Source organism: Somniosus microcephalus, chromosome 12 (genome assembly GCF_052327205.1).
Source record: "Somniosus microcephalus isolate GS21.2 chromosome 12, FLI_Smic_1.0, whole genome shotgun sequence".
NCBI classification, from domain to species: Eukaryota; Metazoa; Chordata; class Chondrichthyes; order Squaliformes; family Somniosidae; genus Somniosus; species Somniosus microcephalus.
In genome coordinates this window covers 75,454,339-75,477,150 of record NC_140998.1, presented here as the reverse complement: position 1 = coordinate 75,477,150, position 22,812 = coordinate 75,454,339, and the positions used below count along the sequence as shown (strand labels likewise).

The 22,812-nt window shown below is 45.4% G+C and overlaps 1 protein-coding gene across 3 annotated transcripts in view; it reads right to left on the bottom strand.

Moving 5' to 3' along the window:
• Nucleotides 1-22,812, bottom strand: part of atl1 (atlastin GTPase 1) — an 81,811-nt gene that overhangs the window by 11,696 nt on the left and 47,303 nt on the right. For 2 of the 3 annotated variants that reach the window (XM_086003153.1, XM_086003154.1), the window contains exons 8-11: nucleotides 22,120-22,258; nucleotides 21,780-21,907; nucleotides 12,719-12,775; nucleotides 2,375-2,446 (exon numbers count right to left, since the gene is read on the bottom strand). In XM_086003153.1, coding sequence (XP_085859279.1) covers nucleotides 2,375-2,446; nucleotides 12,719-12,775; nucleotides 21,780-21,907; nucleotides 22,120-22,258 — 396 coding nt within the window. The remainder of the gene's footprint in view (nucleotides 1-2,374; nucleotides 2,447-12,718; nucleotides 12,776-21,779; nucleotides 21,908-22,119; nucleotides 22,259-22,812) is intronic. The other variant, XM_086003155.1, reaches the window with a different exon arrangement.

The following is a 22,812-nucleotide window of genomic DNA, read 5'->3' as shown; positions in this document are numbered from 1 at the left end:
AACCCCCGGATGCGCTATCACGTGGCACCTGCATCAGCGCGCAGATCGATAGACTGCGGGCCCTCCACAATGACCTCTGCCACCCGGGGGTCACCAGGTTCTTCCACTTCATCAAGGCCCGCAACCTGCCTTACTCTATTGAGGAGGTCAGGACCATGACCAGGAACTGCCAAGTCTGCGCTGAGTGCAAACCGCACTTTTATAGACCAGACAGGGCCCACCTGATAAAAGCCACTTGCCCCTTCGAGCGCCTGAGCGTTGATTTTAAAGGGCCTCTCCCCTCCTCCGACCGCAATGTGTACTTCCTCAATATTATTGATGAGTACTCCCGTTTCCCGTTCGCCATCCCCTGCCCGGACATGACCAGTGCCACGGTCATTAAATGTCTGAACGACCTCTTCACCCTGTTCGGTTTCCCCAGCTATATCCATAGCGACCGGGGCTCATCGTTTATGAGCGACGAACTCCATCAGTACCTGCTAACTAGGGGTATTGCCACAAGCAGGACCACCAGTTACAACCCCCGGGGGAACGGACAGGTGGAAAGAGAAAATGCGACAGTTTGGAAAGCCGCCCTGCTAGCCTTAAAGTCTAGGGGCCTTCCAACCTCCCGCTGGCAGGATGTGCTCCCCGATGCGCTCCACTCTATTCGGTCACTGCTCTGCACTGCCACTAACGCCACCCCTCATGAGAAAATGTTTGTCTTCCCAAGGAAGTCCACATCGGGGACATCGCTACCGCCATGGCTGACGTCCCCAGGGCCGGTCCTACTGAGAAGGCACGTGAGGACCCATAAAACGGACCCCCTGGTCGAGAGGGTCGACCTCCTCCACGCCAACCCCCAGTATGCTTACATTGCATACCCGGACGGGCGGGAGGACACAGTCTCCATAAGAGACCTTGCACCCTCGGGGGCCGCAGTAACCCACTACTCACTACCACCCCCCCCCACGATCCGATATCCAGCCCCAGCAGACGGCAGGCCTGGGCCCCGCGACCCGCTCGACATCTACGAGGACGACACACCTGTGCCACAGCCTACGCAGGACTCGACGCCGGAAGCTCCGCTACCCCTGCCGTCGCCACGCCGATCACAGCGGCAGACAAGACCTCCGGAGAGACTCCAATACACTAACTTTTAATACACTTCACCCCGCCGGACTCAATTTTAAACAAGGGGTGAATGTGGTAAACCACTGTTTGTATTCCACTGTGTACATGCCTCGGCTGACTCCTCCCACAAGTCCTAGTATAAAGGTGACTGCTCCCCAGCCCTTTGTATTTCTGGACCGGTCGACCACTCGAGGCAGACCTTCATTCTTTTGTTAATAAAAGCCTTTAGTTACTCTCTTAACTCTCAGTCTTTTATGAGTAATTGATAGCGCATCACAGCCTCTTACTCTGAGAGACATTGCCAATTAGTCCCAAATTAGGGATTGTTTTGTGTTCTAGGCCCATGCCCACTCGGAACTGGATTGAAGCTGACTCAAATCATTGCACATAAGATCCTTACCGCTAACGGTCAGAGTAGATGTTCATCCCAGAAGTGAAAGGCCAGTGTCTCTCACTGCACCACCCAGTTCCCAATTTTTTTCTGCTTGCATGGTTGTGCGGGGCTCTAGATCCAGCCAGTACACTTTGAATGATTTGAGGGTGTTGACGAGAGCATTGCTCTGTCAAAACAATAAAATAACTGCTTAGATTTATAGTGCCCAGGACAACCACATAGACCCCTAACCATTTCTTAAACCTGGCCTGATACTTTACTGGAATCACACTGAATACACTGTTGAGCCCAGGGGGTATGAGACTGGCTCACAAAGCCAGTCCCCTGCCTGCTGTGTTAGTCAGATTGGGACCTGACTCCAAAGTTTTCCTTCAATTTTGCATCGCTGCAAAGAATGCAGAGCATAGATAACACATTCACAAGATGAGATGGTGAATAGCAATTGAAGTACATGAGAATTGCTTGTAGTGACAGTGTAGATATAAACCTTAAATTCGAGTTGCCAAATCCAATTTCAGCTGTCTAAATAGTTGGTCAGTGCTGAGCCGAGTACCAGTTGCAGACTAAATCAATGGGATTAAATGAATTTGACTAAGAGAGGGAAAGCAGCTGATTAATTAGGAATTAAAAATGCCTGGCAGCATAACACAAGGAATTCAGCTACAGAATCACCCGATTATAATGGGAATTTGGGCTACTGGCCAAATTGATCAGTATAACTAGATACAAATATATTTTCAAATGGTATTCAAGCAATTCTCTCCCCAACTAGTGTCATAACTATGCACTCAACTTGGATTAAGTCTTCAGCCTTTGAAGGACATTGAAATGAGATGCTTTACTGTTCATGCGATGTAGCTTCCTTACCTCCTCCATTTTTTTACCGTATAGATCCTTGGCTGCTGCTACAGCTGCTAAATTGTTGGCTTCCGCTGTGGCCTAAATTAGATGAAGAGATAAAAAGATTGATCAGATCAAATTATAAATTAACTTCTGAGTGTGTATTGAACAATTGGTAGTTATCATGAATAAATAAGTTATATGAAATTGAGGTGTAGTAAGTCTATCAAATCCTCTTAAGTTAATTTCCTAAAATTACAAAAACAGATTTGGCCCATTTTAATATCTTGGGATATTATAGACCAGTACTGCATAAATTACACCCTGGCACAATCAACAATACAAACCTGGATATGGGATTTTTCTGTTTTATTGTCTTTCCTAGGAGATTGTGTAGGTGCCTGGTTGGGGGCTAGGGAGCGGATAATGATCATGGTATGCAGAAGTTGCACCATGATGGTGTGGTATAGGCTTGATGGACCGGCTGGTCGTTTCCTGTCTGTGTTTTCATATGCACAATGTGTTGTACCATGAGAATCCTCCTGTGAAGAGGTCTATTGGAAGGATCCCAGACAGGCCAGGCTGTACCAGAGCTATTCTCGGCCTAATTGCCATCATCCTCACACCTGCATCTACTGGGGTGCATACACCTCACTCTGTCAGAGGTTTCGTGCATGCAGAGGCTCCAATTCCCAAGGGAAGTTGTGACGGCAGACTAGATGACATGAATGCGACGGGTGAAGCCTGACCTCCTCCCACTTAAATAAGTGTCTGCATCTCTATCTTCCACCTGAATTGCAATTTTCTGGTTGCCCCTTTAGGTTACCTCTCCACAAGTCCAAAGCTGCACCTGGAGCTATGAATAATTACAGTAATCAGGTGACCACCAAAAAATGCATGCAATCGGCCCACTACATTTCCCATCAGTTTTGGACTCATTATTAGCAGAGGCACAGGAGTAGGCTTGGCTGATCTGTATCTCAACTCCATTTGCCTGCCTTTGCTCCAGATCCCTTGATAACCTTGCTTAACAAATATCTATTGATCACAGTCATGCAAATTTCAATTGACCCAGCAGCCACAGCCTTTTGGAGGCGAGTGTTGAAGAATTCTACTATCCTTTGTGTAAAAAAAAAAAAAGGTGCTTCCTGATTTCACTCCTGAATGGCCGAGCTCTAATTTTAACATTATGCCCTCTTGTTCTGGATTTAACCAACCAGAAGAAATAGTTTCTCTGTATATACCCTAGCAAATCCCTTTAACATTTTACACACCTCAATTAGATCATCCCTCACTTCTAAACTCAAGGGAATACAAGCCAGGTTTATGCAACCACTCTTCAATTTAACCCATTCAGCCCTGGTAGTATTCTGGTAAAGCTGTGCTGTGTCCCCTCCGAGGGCAATATATCCATTCAAGTACTGAACTTCACTTGGGTGAGAACCTGGAGTGTCTTGACCATTCTCTCTACTACACCAATATGACATTTCCCACGGTATGGAGGTTCTGGTATCCCAGTGGATATGGTACTGGACTAGTAACCCAGAGGATATGAGTTCATATCGCACAATGGTAAATTATGAAATTGAATAATTTGGTCATTTTTGGCACCAGATAAAATGACTATAAAAGTTTCTGTGAAGAGAGAAACAGAGTTAACGTTTCCGGTCGATGACCTTTCATCAGAACTGGAAAAAAGCAGGAAATGGAACAGATTTCTAAGCAAGTGTAGAAGCTGGGAAAGGGGGGAGGGGATGAAAGAACAAAAGGGAATGTCTGTGATAGGATAGAAGGCAGGAGAGGTTAAGAGACATTAAGAGATATTCAAGGCAAAAGGAAATGGTGATGGGACAGGTTAAGAAACAAAAGATGGCCCTAGATGAAGTGTAAATTGCGCTGGCAGAATGAAAGACAGCTGCCATGTGGGAGAGAAGAAACTGACAAAAGGTCATCAACCTGAAACGTTAACTCTGTTTCTCTCTTCACACATGCTGCCTGACCTGCTGAGTATCTCCAGCATTTTGTTATTATTTCAGATTTCCAGCATCTGCAGTATTTTCTTTTTGTATAAAAGTTTCTGGATTGTTATAAAAATCCTACTGGTTTACATAGGATATATGGCACAGAAACAGGCCATTTGGCCCAACCAGTCCATGCCAGCGTTTATGCTCCACTCGAGCCTCCTCCCGTCTTTGCTCATCAATGTGGAGCATCCGCGAGGCTGAGATCTTCGTGGATAGCATGTTTAACAAGGTGGTCACACCACAGGTAAAGAGTGCACAGGCAGCAAGGGAATGGGTGACCGCCAGACAGAATAAAAGAACTAGGAAGGTAGTGCAGGAGTCCCCTGGGTCCAGTTCCCTCTCCAACAGACTTTCCATTTTGGATACTGCTGGGGAGATGGTTTCTCAGGGGAATGCAGCAAGAGCCAAGTCTGTGTCACCACGAGTGGCTCAGCTGCACAGGAGGGGAGGAAAAAGAGTGGGAGAGCAATAGTGATAGGGGATTCTATCATAAGGGGAACAGATAGATGTTTCTGTGGCCGCAGACGTGACTCCAGGATGGTATGTTGCCTCCCTGGTGCCAGGGTCAAGAATGTCACTGAGCAGCTGCAGGGCATTCTGAAGGGGGAGGGTGAATAGCCAGAGGTCGTGGTCCATATCGGTACCAACGACATAGGTAGAAAGAGGGACAAGGTCCTGCAAGCAGAATATAGGGAGCTAGGAAATAAATTAAAAAGCAGGACCTCAAAGGTAGTAATCTCAGGATTACTCCCAGTGCCATGTGCTAGCGAGAGTAGAAATAGGAGAATAGACCAGATGAATGCGTGGCTGGAGAGGTGGTGTAGGAGGGAGGGATTTAAATTCCTGAGGCATTGAGACTGATTCTGGGGAAAGCGGGACCTGTACAAGCTGAACGGGTTACACCTCGGCAGAACCGGGACCAATATCCTCGCAGGGGGGGTTTGCTAGTGCTGTTGGGAAGTATTTAAACTAGTTTGTCAGGGGGCTGGGAACCTAAGTGTGGGCCCAGAACGGAGAGAGACAAAGCTGGAAGTGCAAGTTAGAAAATTAGTCAGCAAAACTAGTAGGGAGCAGAAACAAAGGCCAACAGTAAAGAGGGTCAAAGTGCAGAAAAATATTAAACAGGCAAAGTTGAAGGCACTTTATCTAAATGCACGTAGCATTCGCAACAAGGTGGATGAATTAATGGCACAAATAGAAGTAAATGGGTATGATGTAATTGCCATTACAGAGACATGGTTGCAGGGTAACCAAGCTGGGGACTGAATGTTCCAGGGTAATCAACATTTAGGAAGGACAGACAAAAAGGAAAAGGAGGTGGTGTAGCGCTGTTTATAAGGGATGAGATTGGTACGGTAGAGATAAAAGATCTTGGCTCGGCAGATTGTGATATAGAACTAGAATCTGTTTGGGTGCAGCTAAGAAATAGCAAAGGGTGGAAAAAATTGGTGGGAGTTGTGTATAGGCCACCAAACAGTAGTGGTAATGTAGGGTACAGTATCAATCAAGAAATTAGATGTGCATGTAACAAGGGCAATACGGTAATCATGTGTGACTTTAATCCACATATTGACTGGGCAAATCAAATTACCACTAATGGTGTGGAGGACAAATTCTTGGAATGCATGCGAGATGATTTCCTGGATCAGTATGTGGAGGAACCAACCAGGGAACAGGCTATTCTGGATCTGGTACTGTGTAATGAGAAAGGGCTAATCAATAATCTTGTGGTAAAGGGGCCTTTAGGGACAGGTGACCATAATATGATTGAATTTTACATTAAGTTTGAGAGTGATGTAATCCAATCTGAAACTAAGGTCTTCAATCTAAACAGAGGAAACTACAAGAGTATGAGGGACAAGTTCAAGATGGTAGATTGGGAGACTACACTAAAAGGTATGAAGGTGGACATACAATGGCTAACATTCAAGGAAATAATGCATAATTTGCAACAAACATATAGTCCTCTAGGGCATAAAAACCCAAAAGGAAAAGTGATCCAACCATGGCTAACAAAAGAAATTAAAGCCAGTATTAAGTCAAAGGAGGAAGCTTATAAAGTTGTCAGAAAAAGCGGTCAGCCTGAGGATTGGGATCCTTTTAGAAATCAGCAAAGGGGGACCAAGAAATTGATAAAGAAAGGGAAAATGGAATATGAGCACAAACTAGCAAAAAATATAAAAACGGATTGTAAAAGCTTCTATAGGTATGTGAAAAGGAAAAGAATGGTGAAGGTAATTTACAGTCAGAGATGGGTGAATTTATAATGGGGAATGAAGAAATGGCTGAGAAATTAAATAAATACTTTGTTTCCGTCTTCACGGAGGAAGACACAAAAAACCTCCCAGAAATACGAGAAAACCAAGGGTGTGGCGAGAATGAGGAACTTAAAGAAATTATTATTAGTAAAAAAATAGTACTAGCAAAATTAATGGGACTAAAAGTCCATAAATCCCAAGGACCAGATGACCGACATCCTAGGGTTTTGAAAGGTGGTCATTGGGATAGTGGACCCATTGGTTGTCATCTTCCAAAATTCTATAGATTCTGGAACGGTTCCTGCAGATTGGAGGATAGCAAATGTAACCCCGCTATTTAAGAAAGGAGGGAGAGAGAAAACGGGGAACTACAGACCTGTTAGCCTCACATCAGTAGTTGGGAAAATGCTGGAATCTATTATAAAGGATGCAATAACTGGGCACTTAGAAACGAATAGTAAGATTGGGCAGAGTCAACATGGATTTATGAAAGGAAAATCCTGTTTAACAAAGCTATTGAAGTTCTTTGTCTACTCCACTAGTTACATCCTCAAAGGGGAACTGGTAGATGTGGTGTATTTGGATTTTCAGAAGGCCTTCGATAAGGTCCCACACAAGAGGTTGGTGAACAAAATTAGGGCACATGGAATTGGGGGTAATATACTAGCATGGATTGAGAATTGGTTAACAGACAGAAAACAGTAGGGATAAACCGGTCTTTTTCAGGATGGCAGGCTGTGACTAGTGGGGTACCACAAGGATCGGTACTTGGGCCCCAGCTATTCACAATCTAATCAATTATTTGGATGAGGGGACTAAATGTAACATTTCCAAATTTGCTGATGATACAAAGCTAGGTGGCAGTGTCAGTTGTGAAGAGGATCTGAAGACGCTTCAAGGGGATCTCGACAGGCTCAGTGAGTGGGCGAGAACATGGCAGATGGAATATAATGTGGATAAATGTGAAGTTATCCACTTTGGTCGAAAAAACAGAAAGGCAGAGTATTTCCTAAATGGTGAAAGATTGGGGAATACAGATGCTCAAAGGGACCTGGGTGTCCTTGTACATGAGTCACTGAAAGTGAATTTGCAGGTGCAGCAAGCCATTAGGAAGGCAAATGGTATGCTGGCCTTCATTACAAGAGGATTTGAGTACAGGAGTAAAGAAGTCTTACTCCAATTATATAGGGCCTTGGTGAGACCACACCTGGAGTACTCTGTACAATTTTGGTCCCCTTACCTAAGGAAGGATATACTTGCCATAGAGGGATTGCAACAAAGGTTCACGAGATTGATTCCTGGGATGGCGGGACTGTTGTATAAGAGATTGAGTAAACTAGACCCGTATTCTCTTGAATTCAGAAGAATGAGAGGGAAGCATACAAAATTATTACAGGGCTTGATAGGGTGGATGCTGGGAGAATGTTTCCCTTGGCTGGGGCGTCTAGAATCAGGAGCCACGGCCTCAGGATAAAGGGTAGGCCATTCAGGACTGAGATGAGAAGAAATTTCTTCACACAGAGTGTGGTGAATCTTTGGAATTCTCTACCCCAGAGGGCTGTGGAGGCTCAGTCATTGGGTATATTCAAAACAGAAGTCGATAGATTTCTGACTACAGGAAACTCTTTGGTATCCGACACCTACGGGACCAGGATAGTGCCGGTTGATTAAAAATTCCGGATAACGGAGAGGTATACCTACCAAGTTACGAGAGCCCCGTTACACAGCCACAGGTGCAGGAGTCCCAGTTACACGGCCACAGGTACAGGAGTCCCGGTTACACGGCCACTTGTGCAGGAGTCCCGGTTACACGGCCACTTGTGCAGGAGTCCCGGTTACACGGCCACTTGTGCAGGAGTCCCGGTTACACGGCCACTTGTGCAGGAGTCCCGGTTACACGGCCACTTGTGCAGGAGTCCCGGTTACACGGCCACTTGTGCAGGAGTCCCTGTTACACGGCCACATGTGCAGGAGCCCCTGTTACACGGCCACAGGTCCAGGAGCCCCTGTTACACGGCCACAGGTACAGGAGCCCCTGTTACACGGCCACAGGTACAGGAGCCCCTGTTACACGGCCACAGGTACAGGAGCCCCTGTTACACGGCCACAGGTACAGGAGCCCCGTTACACGGCCACAGGTACAGGAGCCCCCTGTTACACGGCCACAGGTACAGGAGTCCCTGTTACACGGCCACAGGTACAGGAGTCCCTGTTACACGGCCACAGGTGCAGGAACCCCGGTTACACGGCCACAGATCCAGGAGTCCCTGTTACACGGCCACAGGTGCAGGAACCCCGGTTACATGGCCACTGATATACAGTAAAACGTACCTGAACCTACTCCTGAATTTTGCCAGTTAATAGAGAATTCCGGATATTTAGGTGCTGTTTAAACGAGAGTTTCCTGTAGTAAAGGCATCAAGGGATATGGCAATAGGGCCGGTGCATGGAGTTGAGGCAGAAGATCAGCCATGATCTCACTGAATGGCGGAGCAGTCTCGAAGGGCCAAATGGCCTACTCTTGCTCCTATTTCTTATGTTCTATCCGCATAACCCTCTATTCCCTTCTCCCTCATATGCTTGTCCAGCCTCCTCTTAAATGCATCTATACTACTCGCTTCAACCACTCCCTGTGGTAGCGAGTTCCACATTCTCACCACTCTATAGGTAAAGAAGTTTCTGCTGAATTCCCTATTTGATTTTGTGGTGACTATCTTATATTGATAGCCCCCTGGTTAATGCCTTCAAGGAAGGTATCAGATATCCCTATCTGGTCTGGTCTACCCACATTGCATGGTTGACTCTTAATGTCCTTGGGACAATATTTATGCCTTTGCCAGTGTTGCCTATATCCCAAGAACAAAAAAAAACATGAGCTCCCTTTATAGGCCTCTCTTAGTGAGACTGCCTGTTGTGCTGTGATGTGTGTAATACATTGCTATCATACTAAACATGCTCAACTGGCTTCTAGGTGGTCTCTCCTGACCAAAGTATGGGCCAATTTATTTGAATCTATTTTCTTTGCTCCCAGTTTTGTGTTGCCAGGCAGTGCTACCATAATGATCTAACTGGGTCCAAATATTGGACTGGAAGACAGCCCAGTCCAAGAGAATTATGTATATTTTGAGGCTGAACTCGGTATGCTTCTTAAACATCTAGACTCTTATCCTGAAATCGTTTTGAGAGTTGATCAGCACAACGTGAAAAGAACCTCCCAGATGTCCAACCAGATAGATCTATGTTCTTTCTTCACGAGCTAGCAATCCTCCAACATCAGTACTGTTTCTTTAATGACAACATACCTTAATTAAAGCCTGTATATTTTCTGCAAGCATTCAATTTAATTATGATTTATAAATTTCTTTATATATTGCATCTGTTTCATCTGTATCAAATATAACAGACAGGATTCATTATTGAAGAAACAAAGGTGTCCTAATTTAAAACTGATCTATTTAATAGGTCCTACTCGGGTCCCCTCCCTCACCTCTTTTTCCGGTACATTGATGACTGTATCGGTGCCGTTTCCTGCTCTCATCCTGAACTAGACAATTTCATTCACTTTGCCTCCAATTTCCACCCTTCCCTCACCTTCACATGGTCCATCTCCGACTCTTCCCTTCCTCGACTTCTCCGTCTCCACCTCTGGGGATAGGTTATTGACCAATATTCACTACAAGCCCACTGACTCCCACAGCTACCTGGACTACACTTCCTCCCACCCCGCCTCCTGTAAGGACTCTATTCCATTCTCCCAGTTTCTCCATCTCCGCCGCATCTGCTCCGACGATGCCACCTTCCACACCAGTGCTTCCGACATGTCTTCCTTTTTCCTCAACCGAGGATTCCCCTCTACCGTGGTTGACACAGCCCTCGACAGGGTCCGTTCTATCTCCCGCACGTCTGCCCTCACCCCTGCCCCTTCCTCCCGGAACCACGTTAGGTTCCCCTTGTCCTCACCTTTAACCCCACCAGCCTCCACATTCAACAGATCATCCTCCGCCATCTCCAACGTGATCCCACCACCAAACGCATCTTCCCCTCCCCTTTCAGCATTCTGTAGGGACCGCTCCCTCAGACACCCTAGTCCACTCCTCTATCACCCCCAGCACCCCTTCCCCTTCGCCCAGCACCTTCCCGTGCAAGCGCAGGAGATGCAACACCTGCCCATATACCTCCCCCCTTCCCACTGTCCAGGGCCCCAAACACCCCTTCCAGGTGAAACAGCGATTTACTTGTACTTCTTGCAATCTAGTATACTGTATTCGCTGCTCACGATGTGGTCTCCTCTACATTGGGGAGACCAAATGCAGATTGGGTGACCGCTTTGTGGAACACCTCCGTTCAGTCTGTAAGGGTGACCCCGAGCTTCCGGTCGCCTGTCATTTCAATTCACCGCTCCATTCCCACTCAGACCTCACCGTCTGCAGCCTTTTGCATTGTTCCACGGAAGCTCACCGTAAACTCGAGGAACAGCACCTCATCTTCCGATTAGGCACTTTACAGCCTTCCGGACTCAATATCGAGTTCAACAATTTCAGATCATTACCTCGGCCCCTATTATATTTTTAGATTTTTTATTCACACTTTTGGTTTGTGCCTTTTCCTTTTTTCTCTCTCTCTCCCCCACATGGCGGCTGTCTCTCACTCTGCCGGCGCATTTCACTCTTCATCTAGAGCCATTGTCTGTTTCTTTACCTGTCCTATTACTATCTCGTCTCACCTTGAATATCTCTTAATGTCTCTTCTTTCATCCCCTCCCCCATTTCCCAGCCCCCAAACTGCCTTTTAATCTTTTAATTTCCTGCCTTTTATTCTCAGTTCTGTAGAAGGGTTTCGACCCGAAACGTTGACTGTGTTTCTCTCTTCACGGATGTTGCCTGGCCTGCTGAGTTTTTCCAGCGTTTTCTGTTATTTCGGATTTCCAGCATCCGCAGTATTTTGCTATCCTATTTAATAGGTATTTGTTTTGGAACACTGTATCACTTAAAGGTTATACTTGACACCATAGCCACACTGTCCAGGTTTGGGATTTTTCTATGATGATCATTTTCTGTCATAGTAGAGCAACAGCACCAATCAGGCAGCTCCTGAATGTTGGAAGAGATACAGCAAGAAAGAAATATTGCTATAAATAATGAAAGGACACTTCACGACTCTACCTGTTCCGGGAAAAGGTAGTAACACAATTCTATTTATAGCTTTTGTCAGTTGTTCAGGCTAATCAAATGCCTCACCGATTATGTTAAACATCATCTATAAATGTCACCATAACCTTGACTGTGAGCTTTGTACTGAAATCACATTTATAAGAACATAAGAAAATAAGAGCAGGAGTAGGCCATACGGCCCCTCGAGCCTGCTCCGCCATTTAGTAAAATCATGGCTGATCATCGACCTCAACTCCACTTTCCCGCCCAATCTCTGTATCCCTTGATTATATGGCACACCATTCCCTTTTCCTTTTTTGTAAGGGTATAAACCCTCCTGTAGAGCACACTCTTCTTTCCACCCTTTTCCCACTTTGCTGGTTCCCCTGGGCCACCCACCTTATGCTAGAATAGGGTGGTGGGGCTCGCAGCTGATCCCTAGGGCACTCAATGACACCATTGGCTGCCTGACAGGATGCATACAAGAGCAGTATAGTGAAGACTTCCCATTCAATTTTCTTCGCTCTTCTCTGCCCCTGCCCTCTCCCGCTCTCCCAATTGAGAAATGCTTGACCTGTGCTGAGGACTTCTCTAGAGCATTGCAGCTGAGATCAGGAACTCAGTGGAGGGAGGATTGAACCTGCACTGCCTATTCCTTGGCAACACATACTATGCTACAACTTGCTGCATCTCCAAAAATAAAAAGTACATTTCAGCAAGGAACTCTTTATTTAAGGGCCAGAAAATTATTGCATTTTTAATCTGGCTTTGCGGGCAATTGCCATACAGCATTACTGAGTGAAACAGATGGACTAAGCATTTTATTTTGGCAAAGACAATTGCAAAAAATTGTGTGCATCATGTGCAGGGTTATAAAGTAATGAAAAAGCAAGGAACAGTGACTTGCAGAAGAAAAATATTAATAAAGAGCTACAGTACCTGCAACATGGACTTGGGATGGGGCAGTTCTTCCCCTTGATAGATCTTTATGTATGCCTATAGTACAATTTAAACAGAAAGTCTGGGTTCATTGTAAATAACCAATCACAATTAAACTGATTGTCAACATGAATTAACTAAATGTTATTAGCTGGACTCAAAGTTAATAACAGATTTAGGTATGCTGCTCTGATGGCTGTGACTTTATCCCACCAGTAACTCTGCCATACACACAAAGAAGGTCCCAGGGTTCAATTCCCACTCTGTGCTGCGATAGCAGGCCTTGGCACTGGTGGTAGTTGGGGTGCTACAATTGGCTTCAATATAAGTGAAATGAAAACTGGCCAGGATTCTCACCTTACACACTCGCCAGAGACCTCTGCTGGAAGTGCACGTGTGAATGTTGGTTGGTGACAGGACGGGGCTGCGCTTGGTTGCAATAGAAACATAGAAGATAGGAGCAGGAGTAGGCCATTCGGCCCCTCGAGCCTGCTCCGCCATTCAATGCGATCATGGCTGATCATCCAAATTCAGTACCCTGTCCCTGCTTTCTCCCCATATCCCTTGATTCCTTTAGCCTTAAGAAATATATCTAACTCCTTCTTGAATATATTTAATGAATTGGCCTCAACTGTCTTCTGTGGTAGAGAATTCCACAGGTTCACCACTCTCTGGGTGAAGAAATTCCTCCTCATCTCAGTCCTAAATGGCTTACCCCTTATCCTTAGACTGTGACCCCTGGTTCTGGACTCCCCGGCCATTGGGAACATCCTTCCTGCATCTAGTCCCTCCCTAAACCTCTCTGCCTCTCCACCTCTCTTTCCTCCTTTAAGACACTCCTTAAAACCTACCTCTTTGACCAAGCTTTTGGTCACCTGCTCTAATTTATCCTCATGTGGATCGGTATCAAATTTGTTGTCTTAAAATATTCCTCTGCAGCACCTTGGGATGTTTTACTACGTTAAAGGCGCTATATAAAGACAAGTTGTTGTTTTATCCAATAAGACTGCATTTTCTTACCTCCAAAATATTGCCTGACCTACTCCTCTCTCCATACATTGCTGAAACCCTAATCCACACCTTCATTACCCTCTAAAACTAATTTCTTCATTGGCTTCTCCTGCCCTCCTTTCACAAACTCCAATATACACCATTTTTCTGAGGTTTCCATGGCTTTTCTGCCATAGTTACGATGGACAAGCAGGAAAACCCTCACGGAAATTCACCCTCTATGTCCCTGCTCTTTGAAACTCTCTCCCTAAACCACTTAACATTGCTACCTCTTTCACCTGGAATGGTAGCATAATGTCACTGGGCTAGTGATCCAGAGGCCTGGACTAATGATCCAGAGACGCGAGTTCAAATCCCACCACGGCAGCTGGGGAATTTAAATTCATTTAATTAAATAAATCTGGAATTTAAAAAAAAGCTAGTATGAAACTATTGGATTGTCATCAAAACCCATCTGGTTCACTAATGTCCTTTAGGGAAGGAAACCTGCCGGCCTGTATGTGACAGCAATGTGGTTGACTCTTAACTGCCCTCTGAAATGACCTAGCAAGTCACTCAGTTGTAACTAACCAGACGGACCATCCGGCATCGACCTCGGCACCGGCTACGGACACGGCAACGGCACACCCTGCCCAGTCAACCCTGCAAAGTCCTCCTCACCAACATCTGGGGACTTGTGCCAAAATTGGGAGAGCTGTCCCAGACTATTGTCGGTGGTGAGTGAACCAACACGAGGGAAAAACCTACTTGACCTCGTCCTCACCAATCTACCTGTCACAGATGCATCTGTCCATGACAGCATTGGCAGCAGTGACCACCGCACAGTCAGTCATTGTGGAGATGAAGTCCCGTCTCCACACTGAGAACACCCTCCATCGTGTTGTGTGGCACTACCACCGTGCTAAATGGGATAGATTCAGAACAGATCTAGCAGCTCAAAACTGGGCATCCACGAGGTGCTGTGGGCCATCAGCAGCAGCAGAATTGTATTCCACCACAATCTGTAACCTCATGGCCCGGCATATCCCTCACTCTACCATTACCACCAAGTCAGGGGACCAACCCTGGTTCAACAACGAGTATAGAAGAGCATGCCAGGAGCAGCACCAGGCATAGCTAAAAATGAGGTGCCAACCTGGGGAAGCTGCAACACAGGGCTACATGCATGCTAAAAACCGGAAGCAGCCTGCTATAGACAGGGCTAAGCGATCCCACAATCAACGGATCAGATCAAAGCTCTGCAGTCCTGCCACATCCAGTCGTGAATGGTGCTGGTCCATTAAACAACTAACAGGAGGAGGAGGCTCCAAGGATATCCCCATCCTCAATGATGGTGGAGCCCAGCACGTGAGTGCAAAAGACAAGGCTGAAACGTTTGCAACCAACTTCAGCCAGAAGTGCTGAGTGGATGATCTGTATCGGCCTACTCCCGAGGTCCCCACCATCACAGAAGCCAGTCTTCAGCCAATTCGATTCACTCCACATGATATCATAGAAACATAGAAGACAGGAGCAGGAGTAGGCCATTCGGCCCTTCGAGCCTGCTCCGCCATTCAATGAGATCATGGCTGATCATCCAAATTCAGTACCCTGTCCTTGCCTTCTCCCCATATCCCTTGATCCCTTTAGCCTTAAGAAATATATCCAACTCTTTCTTGAATATATTTAATGAACTGGCCTCCACCGCCCTCTGTGGCAGAGAATTCCACAGGTTCACCACTCTCTGGGTGAAGAAATTCCTCCTCATTTCAGTCCTAAATGGCCTACCCCTTATCCTTAGACTATGACCCCTGGTTCTGGACTCCCCGGCCATCAGAAACATCCTTTCTGCATCTAGTCTGTCCAGGCCTGACAGAATTTTATAGGTTTCGATGAGAACCCCTCTCAATCTTCTAAACTCCAGTGAATATAAGCCCAATCGACACAATCTCTCCTCATACGTCATTCCTGCCATCCCAGGTATCAGCCTGGTGAATCTTCGCTGCACTCCTTCCATGGCAAGAACGTCCTTCCTCAGGTAAGGCGACCAAAACTGCACACAATACTCAAGGTGCGGTCTCACCAAGGCCCTGTACAACTGTAGCAAGACATCCTTGTTCCTGTACTCGAACCCTCTTGCTACGAAGGCCAACATACCATTTGCCTTCTTAACCGCCTGCTGCACCTGCATGCTTACCTTCAGCGACTGGTGCACAAGAACACCCAGGTCTCTTTGCACTTCCTCTTCTCCCAATCTATTGCCATTCAAATAATAATCTGCCTTCCTGTTTTTGCCACCAAAGTGGATAACCTCACATTTATCCACATTATAGTGCATTTGCCATGTTTCTGCCCAATCACCCAACCTGTCCAAATCGTACTGGAGTTTCACGACATCCTCCTCACAGCATACCCTCCCACCCAGCTTTGTGTCGTCTGCAAATTTGGAGATATTACATCCAATTCCCTCGTCCAGATCATTAATATATATCGTGAACAGCTGGGGTCCTAGGACCGATCCTTGCGGTACCCCACTAGTCACTGCCTGCCACTCGGAAAACAACCCGTTTATTCCAACTCTTTGCTTTCTGTCCGCCAACCAGTTCTCTATCCAAGTCAATACCTTGCCCCCCAATCCCATGTGCCTTAATTTTGCACACTAATCTCTTATGCGGGACCTTATCGAAAGCCTTCTGAAAGTCCAAATACACCACATCCACTGGTTCTCCCTTATCTATTTTACCAGTTACATCCCCAAAAAATTCCAGTAGATTAGTCAAGCATGATTTACCTTTTGTAAATCCATGTTGACTTTGTCCGATCCTGTCACTGCTTTCCAAGTGCTCTGCTATTACATCTTTTATAATGGACTCTAGCATTTTCCCCACTACCGATGTCAGGCTTACCGGTCTATAATTCCCCGCTTTTTCTCTACCACCTTTTTTGAATAGTGGGGTAACATTAGCTACCCTCCAATCCATGGGTACTGTTCCAGAGTCTATCGAGTTCTGGAAGATGACCAGCAATGCATCTACTATTTCTAGGGCCACTTCCTTAAGTACCCTGGGATGTAGATTATCAGGCCCTGGGGATTTATCGGCCTTCAGTCCCATCAATTTTCCTAACACCATTTCCCTACATATACTGATTTCTTTCAGTTCCACCCTTTCATCAGACCCTATGTTCCTTGGCATCTCTGGGAGGTTATTTGTGTCCTCCTTTGTGAAGACAGAACCAAAATATGTATTTAGTTGGTCTGCCATTTCTTTGTTCCCCATTATAAATTCCCCTGATTCTGACTGCAAGGGACCTACGCTTGACTTCACCAATCTTTTTCTCTTCACATATCTACAAAAGCTTTTACAGTCAGTTTTTATGTTCCCTGAAAGCTTACTCTCATATTCTATTTTCCCTTTCTTAATTAATCCCTTTGTCCTCCTTTGTTGAATCCTAAACTGCTCCCAATCCTCAGGATTATTGCTTTTTCTGGCCAATTTATATGTCCTCACCTTGGATCTTATGCTATCCCTAATATCCCTTGTTAGCCACGGTTGAGTCACCTTTTTTGTTTTATTTTTATGCCAAACTGGGATGAACAAATTCTGTAGCTCATCCATTCGGTCTTTGAATGTTTGCCATTGCCTATCCACCGTCAACCCTTTGAGTGACATTCCCCAATCAATCTTACCCAACTCGCTCCTCAGACCATCGTAGTTTCCTTTATTTAAATTGAGGACCCTAGTCTCTGAGTCAACTACTTCATTCTCCATCTTAATGAAGAATTCGATCATATTATGATCGCTCCGAACCAAGGGGCCTCGTACAACAAGATTGCTAATTAATCCTTTCTCGTTACATAATACCCAGTCTAAGATGGCCTGATCTCTGGTTGGTTCCTCGACATATTGGTCCAGGAAACCATCCCGTAAACACTCCAGGAATTCCTCCTCCACAGTATTGTTACTAATTTGGTTGGCCCAATCTATATGTAGATTAAAGTCACCCATGATGACTGCTGTGCCCTTATTGCACGCTTCTTTAATTTCCCTTTTAATGCCATCCCCAACCTCCGCCTCACTGTTTGGAGGTCTATATACCACCCCCACTAACGTTTTTTTCCCCTTAGTATTGCTCAATTCTACCCATACAGATTCCACATCATCAGAGCTAATATCCTTCATTACAATTGTGTTAATCCCTTCTTTAACCAGTAATGCTACCCCACCTCCCTTTCCTTTTAGCCTATCTTTCCTGAATATCGAATACCCCTGGATGTTGAGTTCCCAGTCTTGGCCATCCTTGAGCCACGTTTCCGTAATCCCAACCAAATCATATTCGTTTACCTCTATTTGCGCAGCCAATTCATCCACCTTATTACAAATGCTCCTCGCATTAAGACACAAAGCCTTCAGGCTTGTTTTTTTAACGCTCTTAGGCCTATTAGAATTATTATTTACTGTGGCCACGTTTGATTTAAACCATTGATTTCTCTGACTGCCACTTTTGTTTTTCTCCTTCCTATCTTTTGCTTTTATCCTTGTTTCCCTTTCCTCTGTCTCCCTGCTCAGGTTCCCAACCCCCTGCCATTTTAGTTTAAACCCTCCCCCACAGCACTAGCAAACACTCCCCCATGGACATCGGTTCCAGCCCTGCCCAGGTGCAAACCGTCCGGTTTGAACTGGTCCCACCTCCCCCAGAACCGGTTCCAATGTCCCAGGAACTTGAATCCCTCCCCCTGGCACCATTCCTTGAGCCACGTATTCATCTGAAGTATCCTTCTATTTCTACTCTGACCAGCACGTGGCACTGGTAGCAATTCTGAGATTACTACCTTTGAGGTCGTTTTTTAATTTATCTCCTAACTCCCTATATTCCGCTTTTAGGACCTCATCCCGCTTTTTACCTATATCGTTGGTGCCTATATGCACCACGACAACTGGCTGTTCATCCTCCCCTTCCAAGATGTTCTGCAGCCGCTCGGAGACATCCTTGACCCTTGCACCAGGGAGGCAACACACCATCCTGGAGTCTCGTTTGCGGCCGCAGAAACACCTATCTATTTCCCTTACAATAGAATCCCCTTTTACTATAGCTCTACCCCTCTTTTTCCTCCCGTGCTGTGCAGCAGAGCCACCCCTGGTGCCAGGAAGTTGGCTGCTGCTGCCTTCCTCTGATAAGCCATTCCCCCCAACAGTACTCAAAGTGGTGTATCTGTTGGAGAGGGGGATGGCCACAGGGGACCCCTGCACTACCTGCCTGCGCCTAGTACTCTGCCTGTTGGTTACCCGTTCCCTTTCTTCCTGTCCAACCTCTACCTGTGGTGTGTCCAACTCTCTAAATGTGCTATTCACGATGTCCTGAGCTGGATACAGCAAAGGCTATGGGCCCCGACAACATCCCGGCTATCGTGCTGAAGACTTGTGCTCCAGAACTAGCCGCGCCTCTAGCCAAGCTGTTCCCAGTACAGCTACAACACTGGCATCTATCCGACAATGTGGAAAACTGCCCAGGTATGTCCTGTCCACAAACAGCAGGACAAATCCAACCCGGCCAATTACCGCCCCATCAGTCTACTCTCAATCATCAGCAAAGTGATGGAAGGTGTCATCAACAGTGCTATCAAGCGGCACTTACTCATCAATAACCTGCTCTCTGATGCCCAGTTTTGGTCCCACCAAAACCACTCAGCTCCCGACCTCATTACAGCTGTGGTCCAAACATGGACAAAGGAACTGAATTCCAGAGGTGAGGTGAGAGTGACTGTCCTTGACATCAAGGCAGCATTTGACCGAGACTGGCATCAAGGAGCCCTAGTAAAACTGAAGTCAATGGGAATCGGGGAAAATGCTCCACTGGCTGGAGTCATACCTAGCACAAAGAAAGATGGTTGTGGTGGTTGAAGGTCAATCATCACAGCCCCAGGACATCGCTGCAGGAGTTCCTCAGGGCAGTGTCCTAGGCCCAACCATCTTCAGCTGCTTCATCAATGACCTTCCCTCCATCATAAGATCAGAAGTGGGGATGTTCGCTGATGACTGCACAGTGTTCAGTGTCATTCACAACTCCTCAGATAATGAAGCAGTCCCTGCCTGCATGCAACAAGACCTGGAGGACGTTCAGACTTGGGCTGATAAGTGGCAGGTAACATTCGCACCACAGAAGTGCCAGGCAATGATTATCTCCAACAAGTGAGAGTCTAATCACCTCCCCATGACATTCAATGGCATTACCAAACCCGAATCCCCCACTATCAACATCCTGGGGGGGGGTCACCATTAACCAGAAATTTAACTGGACCAGCCACATAAATACTGTGGCAACAAGAGCAGGTCAGAGGCGGGGTATTCTGTGGCGAGTGTCTCACCTCCTGACTCCCCAAAGCCTTTCCACCATCTACAAGGCACAAGTAAGGAGTGTGATACTCTCCACTTGCCTGGATGAGTGCAGCTCCAACAACACTCAAGAAGCTTGACACCATCCAGGACAAAGCAGCCCGCTTGATTGGCACCCCATCCACCACCTTAAATATTCACTCCCTCCACCACCGGCATACCGTGGCTGCAGTGTGTACAATCTACAAGATGCACTGCAGCAACTCGCCACGGCTTCTTTGGCAGCACCTCCCAAACCCGCGACCTCTTCCACCTAGAAGGACAAGGGCAGCAGACACATGGGAACACCAACTCCAAGTTCCCCTCCAAGTCACACACCATCCTGGCTTAGAGGTATATTGGCGATCCTTCATCGCCACTGGGTCAAAATCTTGGAACTCCCTACCTAACAGCACTGTGGGAGTACCAACACCACATGGACTGCAGCGGTTCAAGAAGGTGGCTTCTCAAGGGCAACTAGGGATGGGCAATAAATGCTGGCATCATCAGCGACGCCCTGATCCCATAAACAAATTTTAAAAAACCTGCAAGCTGTTCCTTCCAATGTGTTCAACAAAATACTGCACACCTTAAAGTAATTATGTGGAATAACTAAATGTTGGGGGAAATTAAGTTTAATTTTGTAACAGCGAGTTTTGGGTCTCGTTATTGTTGCAGAAACCTAATTACTGGTCAAGCCCTTCCTCCTCCTCACCGGGACCCTTTGATAGTTAAGGACTGTTCCTTGCTTTGAGAGCTCTTTTCTTGATACTGGTTTGTATTAACCATAAGACTGATGAATTACAATCCTCAACAAACTCTTTTGATGGTCAGAGCTCTGCTGGTTTTTACCCCCAATCCCTCTTTTCTAATTGATTTTTTTTACTTTTTTAGGTTCAGCCATTCCCTAATTGGTGAAATGTTCCATATACACCCCATGCTTGAGGCAGTCACTTGGAAAAAATAATTCACTGCTCTACTTCCCTTCATTCCCCCAGCTTCTACTCCTTGTCCATCCTTTTCCTCCTCCCAACCCCCAGATCAGAAACTACTAATATGGAGAACACAAGAATATTTTCTTGGTATGGCAAGGCAAAAGAGAACTCCTCTATTCTCTCCACAGATGCTGCCTGACCTGCTGAGTGTCTCCAGCATTTCCTGTTTGTTTCAGATTTCCAGATTCTGCAGGTTTTTTTTGTCCAAATATTTTAGATTCTGGTTTATTCAAGAACCGCTACTTTATCAAAGATCACCAAATACACTTGACCAGCTTCAATGTAGTATCATGCAGTAATCTTGGGTCACTTGTGCCATCTAAAAAGTCGGACTGCCTCCACCATGTCTGGCATCATTTTCTAATCTGCTCTGCCGCTTGCACATGCAGAGTTGTTAAGTGAAATGTCACTACAGCACCCAACGTCAGGCTCTGATCTTTGCACCTACACAGTACAACAAGGTAAGTTAGTTGTGCTTTGCTATAATTGCATTCCAAATATAATTTAAAATATTTCCTTGTAACTTTCTGCATGACATTTGCACTTCAGTATATCTTGAAAACTCTATGCATAACAAAAAAAAGGTTTCTCAGGCAGACATTCCTCCAAAAGGCCAAAAATGAACACAAGATCACAATATTTAGATAGAGGGGCATTTTAATACTGTTACCAATTTAAAATTAAAAACATCATTTGCAATGTTACCTTAAAATACTCCACAAGCCCTCGACCAGTTATTTTATTCCCATTGATTTCTTTCAACTCAAGGTTCTCAGGACAAAGAAGCCAGGAAACCAGGACCTTCAGATGTTTTACAAACTCCTCATCTATCTCTAAGCAAAATGAAATGAACACTTTTAAGGATTTGATTTAAAAATATACATCTTTATGCTTTAACAAATTACTTTTCCAAAAATGTACAATAAAAATTATTAGAAACCTTTAGATTTTAGATATTATACAAATGTCAGTGAAGTCATTTTTGAAATGGGTCTAAAGTAAGTGTGCAATACATTTAATATGCTAATGAATGCTGAATCAGTACCTTTTAGCCGTCCATCAAAGTTGGGATTGGTGGCCACTTTCAAACCAGGGTGTGGCATTAGGAAGCAGGAAATATTTGTAAAACAAGAATAAATGTGTTTCCTGACATTCTGTAGCTCCTCGTGCTGGTTTTCTGAAATCTGGAATAAGTTTGTATGGGGGAAAAAAAACAAATCAATTATCGAACATAAATAAAATTTGCCCCAGCATCCAGAAATAGCTCAAGGAAATTTTTAGGTCCTTGTTTTTAATTCAATGGACAGTAAAATGAAAGATGCAGTTTTAACAGGGAGAAAAAATACAAGCGCACACATGTACACAGGTGCGTGCACGAGAGGGGAAGTAGAATGACCATTTGCAGGTCATTCTATTGCTTCACTTATGTCTACTTTTCTCCCATTTCCTTTGTTCTTTTCCTTTTTGAATGCTGTTGCCATGTATTTTTTTCTGGTTGTAATGTTAATGTGTCTGTTCTCAGATGCTGATTGACCCGCTGAGCATTACAAGCATTTTCTGTTTTTGTTTCAAATTTCCAGTATCTGCAATTCTTTGCTTGAAGTAACAACAGTTTTTCATTCCAATGGTGTAAATTTGCTTCGAAAAACTCGCTATTATGAACCATTTTGCACAGGTTGGCTCCTTGGGGCTATGGGTGGTTACCCAATTGAAATGTTATTCTTTACACTGCTACACA